This window comes from Bufo gargarizans, chromosome 3 (genome assembly GCF_014858855.1).
Source record: "Bufo gargarizans isolate SCDJY-AF-19 chromosome 3, ASM1485885v1, whole genome shotgun sequence".
Taxonomy (NCBI): domain Eukaryota; kingdom Metazoa; phylum Chordata; class Amphibia; order Anura; family Bufonidae; genus Bufo; species Bufo gargarizans.
This window is the reverse complement of record NC_058082.1, coordinates 207,500,495-207,513,800: the sequence shown is the minus strand read 5'-3', so window position 1 is coordinate 207,513,800 and position 13,306 is coordinate 207,500,495. Positions and strand designations below refer to the sequence as shown.

At 43.8% G+C, this 13,306-nt stretch overlaps 1 protein-coding gene across 1 annotated transcript in view; it reads left to right on the top strand.

Annotated features, from left to right (window-relative positions):
* The window catches only part of RASA3 (RAS p21 protein activator 3), a 228,394-nt gene that overhangs the window by 192,739 nt on the left and 22,349 nt on the right, over positions 1-13,306 (top strand). The window contains exons 14-16 of the mRNA XM_044286304.1: positions 3,095-3,218; positions 8,408-8,514; positions 13,036-13,113. Coding sequence (XP_044142239.1) covers positions 3,095-3,218; positions 8,408-8,514; positions 13,036-13,113 — 309 coding nt within the window. The remainder of the gene's footprint in view (positions 1-3,094; positions 3,219-8,407; positions 8,515-13,035; positions 13,114-13,306) is intronic.

The window sequence follows — 13,306 nt, the reverse complement described above, 5'->3', positions numbered from 1 at the left end:
TCTGGGTGTTTTAATATTGATGGTCTATTCTCAGGTTAGGTCTTCAATATCATACCGGTAGGGGTCCAACTCCGGGTACCCCACTAGTCAGCTACTTGAGGAGAAGGCAACGCTCCAGTCTGCATTACGGCTTCTTTGCAGCTTACCAAACACAGCACCATACATTTTATAGCAGCTGTGCTTGGTAAGCTGCACACGTGACCGATGTATGTGATGTCACAGGCCTAGGAAGAGGCTGCAGTAAGGCTGGCCCTTGCCAATCTGATATTGATGACCTCTAGGCCAGTGATGCGAACCCTTTAGAGACCGAATGCCCAAACTGCAACCCAAAACCCACCTATTTAACGCAAAGTGCCAACACGGCAATTTACATGGATACTGAAAAATACCAGCCAAGTTAAGCTGTGGGAACGTGGCTTAACAAAGACTCCAGTAAAATGAATGTCCCCTAGTATTTAAAATCTCCCATTAGTGGCCCACAGTATTGATAATGCTCCAGTAGTGGCCCTCAGTATTATAAGGCCCCCATTAGTGGCCCCCAGTATTAATAATGTCCTATTAGTGGCCTCCAGTATTAATAAGGTCCCATTAGTGGCCTCCAGTATTAATAAGGTCCCATTAGTGGCCTCCAGTATTAATAAGGCCCCTATAGTGGCCCTCAGTATTAATAAGGCCCCCTTTAGTGGCCCCCAGTGTTAATAATGCCCCATTAGTGGCCTTCAATATTAATAAGACCCCTATTAGTGGCCCCCAGTATTAATAAGGCCCTTATTAGTGGCCCCCAGTATTAATAAGGCCCTTATTAGTGGCCCCCAGTATTAATAATGCCCCATTAGTTGCCCCAATATTAATAAGGCCCCCATTTGTGGCCTCCAGTATTAATAAGGCCCCCATTAATAGTCCCTAGTAAACTGAATGCCCCCATTAGTGCCTCCCTAGTATTGTTTTTCCTCCATTAGTGGCTCCCAGTATTAATAATGCCCCTATGAGAGGCCACAGTACTCTTCTTGTGCAATAAAAAAAATAATCTCACCTCATCCATTTGATCGCATCGCGGTGAACACTCGCTGCTCACTGTAAGCACAGGACAAGACCTGCGCTCCAGCGTGATGACGTTTCGTAGGTCCTGCTGCTTCTAGTCAATGCTATCATGCTGGAGCACAGGTTCTGTTCTGCCCATCCAGTGAGCAGCCAGAGTTCCCCTGGCGCAATCAAATGATTGAGGTGAGTTTAATTTTTATTATTATTTTTTTTTTAACACAAGCAGAAGAGGGGTCAAAGACTGTACTAATGAGCGCTCCACAATGGAAGCTCTCATTAGTAATATTGCACAGGTGGCAACCCTAAGCACGGCCCCCATAGAGCCGCATGTCCACAGAGAGGCCATAGGTTCGCCACCACTGCTCTATGCCATCAATATCAAAATCTCAAACATGGTGTATTAGACCAAGCGACCCACTGGTGGAATATGGATTCTAATAAGTTATGGGTGCGAATTGAAAAAACTCTGGTGTGTTTACATGGCCCGGTAGTCAGGCATATTATCGGGGACAAGCGTTCCTGCGAATGCTCGTTCCTGACAATTACCCATCTAAAGGTGCAGCCGATCACCCAATGAGCAAGCGAAATGCTCATTCATCTGGTGAAACTGTTGTTTCTGGGCAGCAGATCGTGCTGTCTAAACAGCACTTTGCTGTCCAGAAACAATGCAGCTGTATGAGGACAAGTGATCGCTGTATTTAAAGGGCCCTTTACATGGGCTAACAATCAAACAGATTGTCGCTAACGAGCCTTACTAGTAAAGCTCATTAGTGATGATCTTGCTGTGTAAATGCACCGCCAATTACCCGAAGAACAAGCGAAACATTCATTCACCCGGTAATTGTATCTTTTGTGCAGCACAAAATATCATCATTTGCCAGCTGCAGATTTTGCTGTGTAAATATGATCTGCTGCCGGGAAACGAGACAGTATAGGCAAGAGCGATGCCTCCTCCCCATACTATGCAGCGGTCTCCTCCGCTAGCGATCAGCAGATTGTCATGAAGGAACACTTGCTTCCCAACAATCTGCTAGATCGTCGTCCTGTGTAAAGGGACCTTGAATCGGCTGCTCCTCGCCCCGTGTAAACCCACCATTAGCAATCAGCGATCTCTCATGAACAGATTACCGTACTTGCTCCTCTCTTGCAAATACCAGTCTTTCAATCCCTCTTATCTGGTATTCAAATAACTGATCAGTTCTGGAACCATTTCTAACTACCTCCAGTAAAAGCGCTACCTGCTTTCTGAAATATTTTGCATGGCATTTCTTAGAAGATAATATACCCGACCCATCTCTTAGCACTTGGAAGCTTCTTTGCCAGATCTACCTGACTCATCACAATCATTACACTTTTCCCCTATTACAGATCCACAAGTGTCTCTCTAAACAGAACAAATGTGAGGTTAACATCCACCCCTCCATAAGCTGGCAGAAGATGCCCCAAATTTATCATTGTGGCTCACAGCACAATTTTGACACAATTTTGTGCATTTTAAGCCATGCAACTTTTCAAAGCCATGCCCCCTTTCTCTAGACACTTTTCAAAATTGTCTAGTGAGGTGTGAAAATTGTCTAAAACCCTTATAAAACTTGCCACAATACCAACACCGTTTTTTTTTATGCGACTTAATCCTGAATTTTGGTGCATTGAGCATAGAATATCTTCCTCACTTTGTACTATTATATTGTTATCTTGTGGTGGCTCAGTGGTGAGCACTGTTGCCTTGGTTCAAGTCCTACAAGGTTCAATACTTACATATTAGAGTTCTTCCGTTGCTTGTGTGGAATACCCTTTTATTTATAAAAAAAAAAATGGATTATTAGCTTCCTTTAAAAAAATGACCTTAGTGTACATTCTTATACAAATATGTATTTGTGGATTTACGTTTTTCAGCTGTCTTATTTCTAGACTGTAAAATAAATGTCAGACACCAACCTTTTCCTGCTCTCGGCAGGTGGGAGAGTATACTGGGGCTTGTGTTTCTATCGTTGACAGAAATCCTCTATGCTAACCATATATTTTTTTTAATTCTTCTTTGCAATTTTCTTAGGAAAACTTAAAGAATTACGTAGACCAGATTTTTAATGTCATCACAAAATCAGGGGTCAGTTGCCCGACAGTTATGTGTGACATCTTCTTCTCTCTGAGAGAATCTGCTGCCAAGAGGTTCCAAGGTAAGCGGATACTGGAATAATCTCTAAACCTTCTTTTGATATTTAAGGACATTTCTTCTTTTTAGGCATATGTAAGTATGATGAAGCATTTGCATTGATTATCACTTTTGATCACACTCCATAAGCATGAGAACCTGCTAAACGACAGGTCCACATTCACGCATTGCTAGGCTTCTGAGAAGAGCGTTGTTTCAAGATCATTTCAACACATTTCCTAAGTGCTCTTATCAGGATGCCAATAAAATCACTGAAGTGGCTCATGCTGTAGAATAAAAATCCTTCTCACTTGTTCTCTATGTGGGCCAGCTCAGATCGAGTCCTTCAGTCTGTCCAGGCTTTGTTTATAACTTACAAGGCAAATTCTTTGTGGTAAAATCTAGGGAAAGGCAAAAAAAAAAAATATCCTTGTGTGCGTTGCTTGTACAGCCGACCCATCTGATGGAAAATGTGCTCCTTATGAATCTTCAGCATCATGTGCCTGTACGAAAGTGCAGACTCACAAAAAATCATTGTTGTCTTTGTAATAGGACCAAGGAGCTCGGGCATTTCACATCCTTGTAGTAGACACCAGCTTGGTTAACTCTTGAAGTTTATCTTTTTTTGGAAATACAAGTCTTAAAGGCTATAGACACTATTGGAGGCTTTTTATTATTGCATCTTACTCATTTTATTTTATTTTTTCAGTTGGTCTTTTAAAGGTTTTCAGCAGCTTTTCCTGTACAGCTTTCATTTTAAAGGGGTTGTCCCACAAAAAAAATATTCTACAGTTTTCAAACCAGCATCTGCATCTGACTACTTTTGTAACTGCATGTAATAAAAAAAATTGTATAGCTACTGAGTTTTTCAATAAAATGTATCTGTATAGTGCCACTTAATTTCTTATTTCTTTGCCCGGCTCATTTATAAGGCCGCACATGCTCAGTTTCATCTTTCAACTGTCTCCTGAGCTGTGATAGGGAGAGAGCTGCAGTGGAATGGACACGCCTCCTGAGCTGCAGCAGAAAATAAACTCCCATCTTGATATAAATCTAGCAGAGCAATGGAGCAATGAATGGGGAGATCTCTGGATCCATGTGAGGTACAGGGCTGGTTCTTGCTCTGTTAGAAAGAGATAGTCATGTGCTATATGATGTATGATTTTCATTTTTTTACATTATTCATGGGATAACCCCTTTAAGTGCACTTGCAGACAAGGTTTCTACTGAATCCTGTCAGACTCATGAGAAACAATTGAGTTATAATGAGTATTTATGAGCTGTCAAGAGTTCAGGCATAATGGCTACACATCCAGCCGTCAGAGCTGCTCTCTGTGAAGGGAGAACCTGCCAGTCTGCAAATACACAGAATCTGAAAGCTGTGTAGGAAAAGTTGTTAAAAATGTTTAATTAAAAAAATCTTAACATAGTCTAACACTATCCAATCGGTGTTGCTGTTGTCTGGCTGTGCAGTGACACCCCTCCCCTCCTACCCAACTGGTAAAATCCATCTGGACCTTCCCTGCAGACTGCTGGCAATTCATTTATAACTTTTAGCAGATGTAATACAGGAGTGAATGGCACATCATATTTACTAAAACAGACATGTCAGGAGAGGTGACGGGTCCTCTTCAAAGGTCTTTTGCAAAGGACATACTGTACTTTAGCATTAAATCGTGGAGTGTATTATACAGTAAATAAAAACTGTCATAAATTATTTATAGCAGTGAACTCCGAATCCTCCCACTGTGTCATCTCTGCAGTGAGCAGTATGGTTAGACCACCATTTCTCTTTGTCAATTTTCTTTTTATTACACAAATTCTACATTGTGCAGCCGGTTTCGTACAATACAACAAATGCTTACATTTGCACAATATATATAACGTATGGGTACAACAACTTAAATGTGATAGATAACTGTGCACTATACATTTTAGGCTGCATATGACACCTTTTCCTGAACTGAACAGGGTTGAGGGGTAAACTGGTATCACCATTTCTCTTGTGGCTATGACAGATGATATCCTAAACTACCAGGCGCTGCACAGAGCTCTTACTGTGCATGTTTTGCAAGATTTTCTATAGCCTGACAATGAAGAAATGCTTGTCAATACTACAGAATACATATATTTAAAGGAAATGTGTAACCAAATATTTTATCTGACAGTTAGAATCAGATAGTAGCACATCTCCTTTTTTACTAATCAGTTTTTATTTTCTGAACATGATTAGGGGGGCAGCCATCTTACCTGAGCTGTGCTTAAAGAGGACCTTTCACCTAAAAAAAAAATGTAAACTAAGACCATAGCTTTACTTACATGCCCCCATGAAGTATTGATCGTTTTTTCTTTTTTCAAACTGTGCCCCCGTTTGTCCGCTATGCCCCCCCCCCGGAATAATTCCCGCCGTCTATGCTAATGAGCCAGCCTCAAATGTGCTGGCTTTAAAAGTTCTCCTCGGCGTGCCTTCTCTCTTCTCCCTGGCACGGAGCTCATCCAATCAGCGCGCTCCGCTCTTAGCCGGATAGACGAAATCGCTCCAGTTCTCTGAAGTCTCGCGAGAACTGGAGCGTCTTCTCCCTGGCTAAGAGCGGAGCGCGCTGATTGGATGCGCTCCGTGCCAGGGAGAAGAGAGAAGGCACGCCGAGGAGAACTTTTAAAGCCAGCCCATTTGAGGCTGGCTCATTAGCATAGACGGCGGGAATTATTCCGGGGGGGCATAGCGGACAAACGGGGGCACAGTTTGAAAAAAGAAAAAACGATCAACACTTCATGGGGGCATGTAAGTAAAGCTATGGTCTTAGTTTACATTTTTTTTTTAGGTGAAAGGTCCTCTTTAACAGCATTTAGAAAGCATGAAGAACATTGTTTTATGGCAGCCCCATGGGCCATAGACACAAGGGATAGGGGGGGACCTCATTGACTTCTATAGGACAGTTTTCTAGACATGCTCAGTGACCTGTGTAGAGGTCATTGTGCAAGGAAAGAATATATAAGCTTTGACTATTACCCATTGTGAATAGTGGATCCGGTCTTATCTGTACACAGAGGTGATACCATTACAGGCAGGATTATAATGACAGATAAGGAGGTAACTGCAGTATAGTGATTTGTACAGAACAAGAAGTGGCCCCTAATATTAGGCTCAGTGGCCAGTGCGAAAATGGCAGGATTTTATGGGTTTTGTTTGAATATAGATATTGACATGGAAAATTTAAAATAATACAGGTGATTTTCTGATGACTTATTCCCCTTAATTGTCAGCACGGTGACTCAGTGGTTAGCACTGCTGTCTTGCAGCGCTCGGGTTCTGGGTTACAATCTAGCCATGAACAACATCTGCATGGAATTTGTATGTTTTTCCTGTGTTTGTGTGGGTTTCCTGTGGGTACTTTTGGTTTCCACCCGTACTACAAAATATGCCTAATATGAGTAAGAGAAAAATTGGCTTCCTATAAAATTGACCCTAGTGGGTGTTGGAGATGAGTGCCTATATGGCAGCCACTGACGCCCCCTGTTCCACAACTCTCCCTTTGCTTTTAGTCCCCTTATGCTTCGTTCACGTCACCGTTCAGCCTTTCCGTTCTCCTGCTCCGTTTAGGGGCAGGAGAACGGAAAGGACGGAAAAGGCACATAACTGACGCCAAACTGAGTCAAACTGAGCCCTTAGGACCCCATAGACTATAATGGGGTCCGTTATGTTTCCGCTCAGAAGATGATTTTTAAGCGGAGACAAAAGTCATGCATGCACAACTTTTTGTCTCCGCTTAAAAATCTTCTTCTGAGCGGAAACATAACGGACCCCATTATAGTCTATGGGGTCCTCAGGCTCCGTTTGACTCAGTTTGGTGTCAGTTATGTGCTTATCCGTCCTTTCCGTTCTCCTGCTCCTAAACGGAGCAGGAGAACGGAAAGGCTGATCGGTGATGTGAACGAAGCCTTAGTAAGAAAAGCACATTTCAGATTTTTTTTTTTTTTTTTGCTGCATCGCAGAAACCGCCTGTTCTTTTATAACAACGTCAAAATCCATCTGTTTTCCTTGTGTACCATATATAGAAAATTTGTTTGGAATCAGTGTACCAAATAAAGTAGTTCTGAATTGAGCCCATGCAACAGAAATAATACATACCCAACATATACTGTAATTGTGTTTTATAGCCCTTTCCAGTCAAGCGAATTAAGACAATGATCGATCAATATAATAGATAGATAGATATGGTAGATAGATGTAGAAATGATAGATGTAGTAGATAGACAGGGGTACATATGGTAAATAGATATAGTAGATAAATAGTAGGTATGCTAGATCTATCTATCTATATCATCCATGAGGGCTTATTTATTAGTATATGTACACAATATATAAAATCAAAGTATTGTAACTTAAGGACATCAAGCTCAGAAAACATGCCAGTCTGTTATACTGAAAATGCAAAATCTACAAAATATGTGTGAAGAAGGTGATAATCACTGTTGAGGAAGCTTTTTGTGTGATTTAATCTAGGCTTTTAATCTAATTTCAATTGCACAAAAATGTTGTGTTTACTCATATACGGGGAAGTATTTTATTTTTATTTTTTTGTCATTTTGTAATACTTAGTTTTTTATTACATTTTGTATATTGGGTATTATTTTGAAATGTCTGGTCACCTGTTAATTGAAATCCAGTAAACTTGCTTAAATCTAACATCTAACAGTCTTGCTCTTGTTTATGACGACTATTAATAGTCTGAATCCTTGACCACAGATGAACACATATCCTGTGTTGTATTCTGAAATGTTCAATGTTTTGTTTTTGTTTTTTTATAGAACTCCAGATTTTCTTTTTTGTTCTAAAAGGATTTTCCATTTTTCAACAGAATCCAATAATAGTTTTCCAAATATCAGTTTTATAGGTTTTGCATTTAAATAGTTTTATGATGTGTGCCCTAAGTTGCGACAAGTCTGGATGATGTACCCTGGTGTTAACATGAACATGGAGAAGGACCACCCAACTCTTCTACTATACTATGTTTTTTAGAAATTGACTTTGCCATCATCTACTTTTGTAGAATCTGATTGTAGAATTATTATGAGCTACAAATGTGAAAGGGAGTTCAACGGGATAACCAAGAATTCCTGTCACATTTATAGCTGCAAAATGTGGTTGCCCAATTTTCCTCACATAAATTTAGTGCGTTTGGTTTAACTGTTTGTGTGTTCTGTTTGTTTCAGATGACCCTGATGTAAGATACACCGCTGTGAGCAGCTTCATTTTCCTGCGGTTCTTTGCACCTGCTATCCTGTCTCCTAACCTTTTCCAGCTCAGTCCGCACCACCCAGTAAGTGCCTTGAAAGACCCTTGTTAGCTGTAGCAATGTTCCGGAGGACTGATTGAATAGAACTGCTGCCGTGCACAAGACACACGCTGTGCCAGACTTCATGTTTAATGTGGGGAATGCGTTACCAGTAACTGGCTTTGGGAAAACAGCCCGAAGTCCATAGAGGTTTACATTTACCATTGCAGTCTCTTAAAGTTTGTATATCTTCATTCATTTATGACATATAACTTTTCTCTTAAAATATCTCTTTTTGAAGTGGCTTCCTGTATTAATTAGGTATAAAAAACAACAACATTGGGGCTAATTGACCTTGAGACTGACTAATTTTGTTAGAATCAAATAGCTCATTTCTATATTCCTATAATCTGTTTCTTTAGAAACGTGTTCAATATCTTAGTATCTTCAAGATGTTATACATATATATTATTGAATGTTAACAGTAGGTTGCTATTAAGTGTTGTGTACTAGGTGCAGAATAATGTTTTATGTATTAGAGGGGTTATTCCATGATTAATGTGAAACATGAAAATCTTATAGTACATGCCAATCTCTTTCTAACAAAGCTAGAACCAATTCTGTACCTCACATGGATCCAGAGATCTCCCTAATCATTGCTCTGCTATATTCTCTTCACGCTATTGAGATCCTTCATAGGATCTCAATAGCGGAAGAAAAAGCTTCAGTTTTGTCCCCATTTATTGTCAATAGAGACAAAACTGAACAAATCGGAATGCTCCAAAATGCATTCCGCTCCGTTTGGCTGTGTCCCCATCACGGAGAGAATAATGCTGCAAGCAGCGTTTTTCTGTCTGCGATGTGGTGCGGAGCAAGACGGATCCGTCCTGACAGACAATGTAAGTCAATGGGGACGGATCCGTTTTCTCTGACACAATTGAAAACTGATCCGTCCCCCATTGACTTTCAATGGTGTTCATGACAGATCCGTCTTGGCTATAGAAGACATAATACAACCGGATCCGTTCATGACGGATGCATGCGGTTGTATTATTGTAGCGGAAGCGTTTTTGCAGATCCATGACTGATCGGCAAAAAAAAAACGTGAGTGTGAAAGTAGCCTAAGTTATTATAGGTTGGTTATTTCAGAGCTGAATATTCATGGAGTCTTGTAGAAGACTATTCATTCCAAACCCTCGCGTATGGACACATTTGTTTGCTAATTTAGTGCTTTGTTATGCCACAATAATCAGCTTGTTAATATACACATTAGTTTGTATTTATGGCTTTGTTTGTGGCCATATGTTCATGCTGGTAAATCATAAATCAGTCCTAATGAATGAGACTTTCTGCAGCAGCTGCTCATGAGAGTTACATTAGCAGGGCACAACTGTGAACCAATGCAGTAATTGGAGATGTCTGACTGCAGAGTATTGCACACTGCTTCCAAATAAGTACCGTATATATGTTCTCCTTCATGTAAGACTGCAACATGCCAGTTTTATTTTATACCTTATCAGAGAAAAATGCCACTTTCTCGACTTATCAGACTCCTTTCCTCCTCTGCCTCCTTGTTAAACTGTTCACTCACTCTGAATCCACTTCTAAATCTTGGGAAGCAAGGATGTACGGTCAGCTCTCTGAGGGATCAGATCCCATGCTTCCAATAGAAGTCTATGGTAGGGGGGAGGAAGAGCTGAGTGAGAGAGAAGCAGAGAGGCACACACAAACATGAAGCTACAGCTAAGGCCGCATGCACACGGCCGTTGTTTGGGTTTGTTTGGTTCACTTCAATGGGGCCGCATCCGTTGCTCCGTTCCGTGGCCCCGCAAAAAAAAAGATAACATGTCCAATTCTTGTCCGTTTTGCGGACAAGAATAGGCATTTTTACAATGGGCCGTCCGTTCCGTAAATTGCGGAAGGCACACGGGCGGCTTCCGGTTTTTGCGGATCCACGGTTTGCGGACCGCAAAAAACTGAACTGTCGTGTGCATTTAGCCTAATAGTAAGTGTTTATGTCTCACAGCTACTGGATTCACTACTGCGCAGTACTTCTCCATAATGTCTTCCCTGTATATAAGAGAGAGTGATAAGAGAGCAGTCATCTTTTCGGTGTGCTGTTACAGCAGCTAGTCTTCACCCACTTGCTCAGGGACAACTGACAATTAGAGAAAGAGCCTGCAGAGAGTGAAACCGGTGTACCGTGCAGAATTCATGTCATATAATGGCAAGATATGATGTTATTCACACAACAGCTTATTTACCCCAAAAAAAAGGTACACTGTAGATTCTTTCACATATTAATCAATTCTTTGTAGTACATTTGGTAAATACCTAAAGGTTTTGTCCACCTTTGCATTTTCTTTTATTTTCCCAGAGCATTTAAAATGAAACAACTTTGCAAATAGTCTTGATTCCATTTTTTTTACATTTGTGTCTATATGCAGACTTGTGTGTGTCCATGCTTACAGACAACAAGCTCTGTGTAGTCTCACATACATGCCAACTAGGGCTGCAGTAAATGATTAATTTAGTAATCGAGTATTCTACCGATTATTTTTACGGTTAACCGAGTTCTCTAATAAGGAAAAATGAATTAATAGACTGTTTTCCTTTATAAAAACTCATCAGACCCTCTGCCATCAGTCCCAACACCCTGCGTTCCCCCCAGTGCCATTGGCTCTCCCCCACCCCAGTGCCATTGGCTCTCCCCCACCCCAGTGCCATTGGCTCTCCCCCACCCCAGCGCCATTGGCTCTCCCCCACCCCAGCGCCATTGGCTCTCCCCCACCCCAGCGCCATTGGCTCTCCCCCACCCCAGCGCCATTGGCTCTCCCCCACCCCAGCGCCATTGGCTCTCCCCCACCCCAGCGCCATTGGCTCTCCCCCACCCCAGCGCCATTGGCTCTCCCCCACCCCAGCGCCATTGGCTCTCCCCCACCCCAGCGCCATTGGCTCTCCCCCACCCCAGCGCCATTGGCTCTCCCCCACCCCAGCGCCATTGGCTCTCCCCCACCCCAGCGCCATTGGCTCTCCCCCACCCCAGCGCCATTGGCTCTCCCCCACCCCAGCGCCATTGGCTCTCCCCCACCCCAGCGCCATTGGCTCTTCCCCCACCCCAGCGCCATTGGCTCTTCCCCCACCCCAGCGCCATTGGCTCTTCCCCCACCCCAGCGCCATTGGCTCTTCCCCCACCCCAGCGCCATTGGCTCTTCCCCCACCCCAGCGCCATTGGCTCTTCCCCCACCCCAGCGCCATTGGCTCTTCCCCCACCCCAGCGCCATTGGCTCTTCCCCCACCCCAGCGCCATTGGCTCTTCCCCCACCCCAGCGCCATTGGCTCTTCCCCCACCCCAGCGCCATTGGCTCTTCCCCACCCCAGCGCCATTGGCTCTTCCCCCACCCCAGCGCCATTGGCTCTTCCCCCACCCCAGCGCCATTGGCTCTTCCCCCACCCCAGCGCCATTGGCTCTTCCCCCACCCCAGCGCCATTGGCTCTTCCCCCACCCCAGCGCCATTGGCTCTTCCCCCACCCCAGCGCCATTGGCTCTTCCCCCACCCCAGCGCCATTGGCTCTTCCCCCACCCCAGCGCCATTGGCTCTTCCCCCACCCCAGCGCCATTGGCTCTTCCCCCACCCCAGCGCCATTGGCTCTTCCCCCACCCCAGCGCCATTGGCTCTTCCCCCACCCCAGCGCCATTGGCTCTTCCCCCACCCCAGCGCCATCGGCTCTTCCCCCACCCCAGCGCCATCGGCTCTTCCCCCACCCCAGTGCCATCGGCTCTTCCCCCACCCCAGTGCTATCAGATGCCATGTCCCCCACTCCCCCAGTGCCATGTTCCCCTCCATGCCATCCATTGCCATGTCATCCCCTGTAGTTACCGTGCAGGGGTCACTACCCCGCCACTCCCCAGTAGTCACAGCAGTAGTACCATAGTGTTGGCATTCAGGAACCTTGGAGAGCCTAGTGCTGATGCCACCCAGCTTTCCCAGGCACAGATCTCTATGGGCATCAGGCTTCCTACCTGTGTCTATGGCGGAGCGGATCCTGGTCAATGCCTCCTGGTGCTCCCCGGCCTCCAGCAGCTCAGCGATATCCTGGTGCTGCCAGCTTTTCCCGGGCACACACTTGTCGGCCAGGTGCCTGAGCTACACACAGGTACGGCTGGGCGGATGCCCCATGTCCCCCTGGCACAGCCAGCAGCGCTTCCTAGGTTCTCCCCGCAGACAGGGCCAGCAGTACGTGTGCCCGCACAGCACAGTGACTGGGTCCGGCAGGAAGCCGCCACAGCCCGGGCACCACAGCACACACTAATTGCTTGCCTTTCATTGTAAAGTTATGTGATTCGACTAATTGTTTTCTTTGAGTAAGTAAGTTGGGTTATTACAGTAATTAATTGTCAGGGAATAGTCATACAAAAATAATCGATTTTATGCTGGTCTACATTTAGCTGGTACAGATACCATAGCTACCTATAGCCTATAGTTTATACTTTTAAAAAAAAATTCTGTACATGTGGAGTTGTCAAGATACTGTCAATAACTGTATGTTTTCTGTTTCACCAAGGACCCACAGACTTCTAGAACCTTGACTCTCATCTCCAAGACTATACAGACTTTGGGTAGCTTATCTAAATCAAAATCTGTAAGTATTTGAAATATGAAACCACAGTCTGGAACTAAAACCAGCAATTGAGATGGGAAGTTAAGATTTCATCAATATTTCATGTACTAGGAGTTGTATTTTAGCTGTAGATGATCACCATAGTAAATTGAGAAGATTGGGCTTCCTGCCCACAGATAGTTTGTATATAGACATGCTATGCGGTTGAGGACTT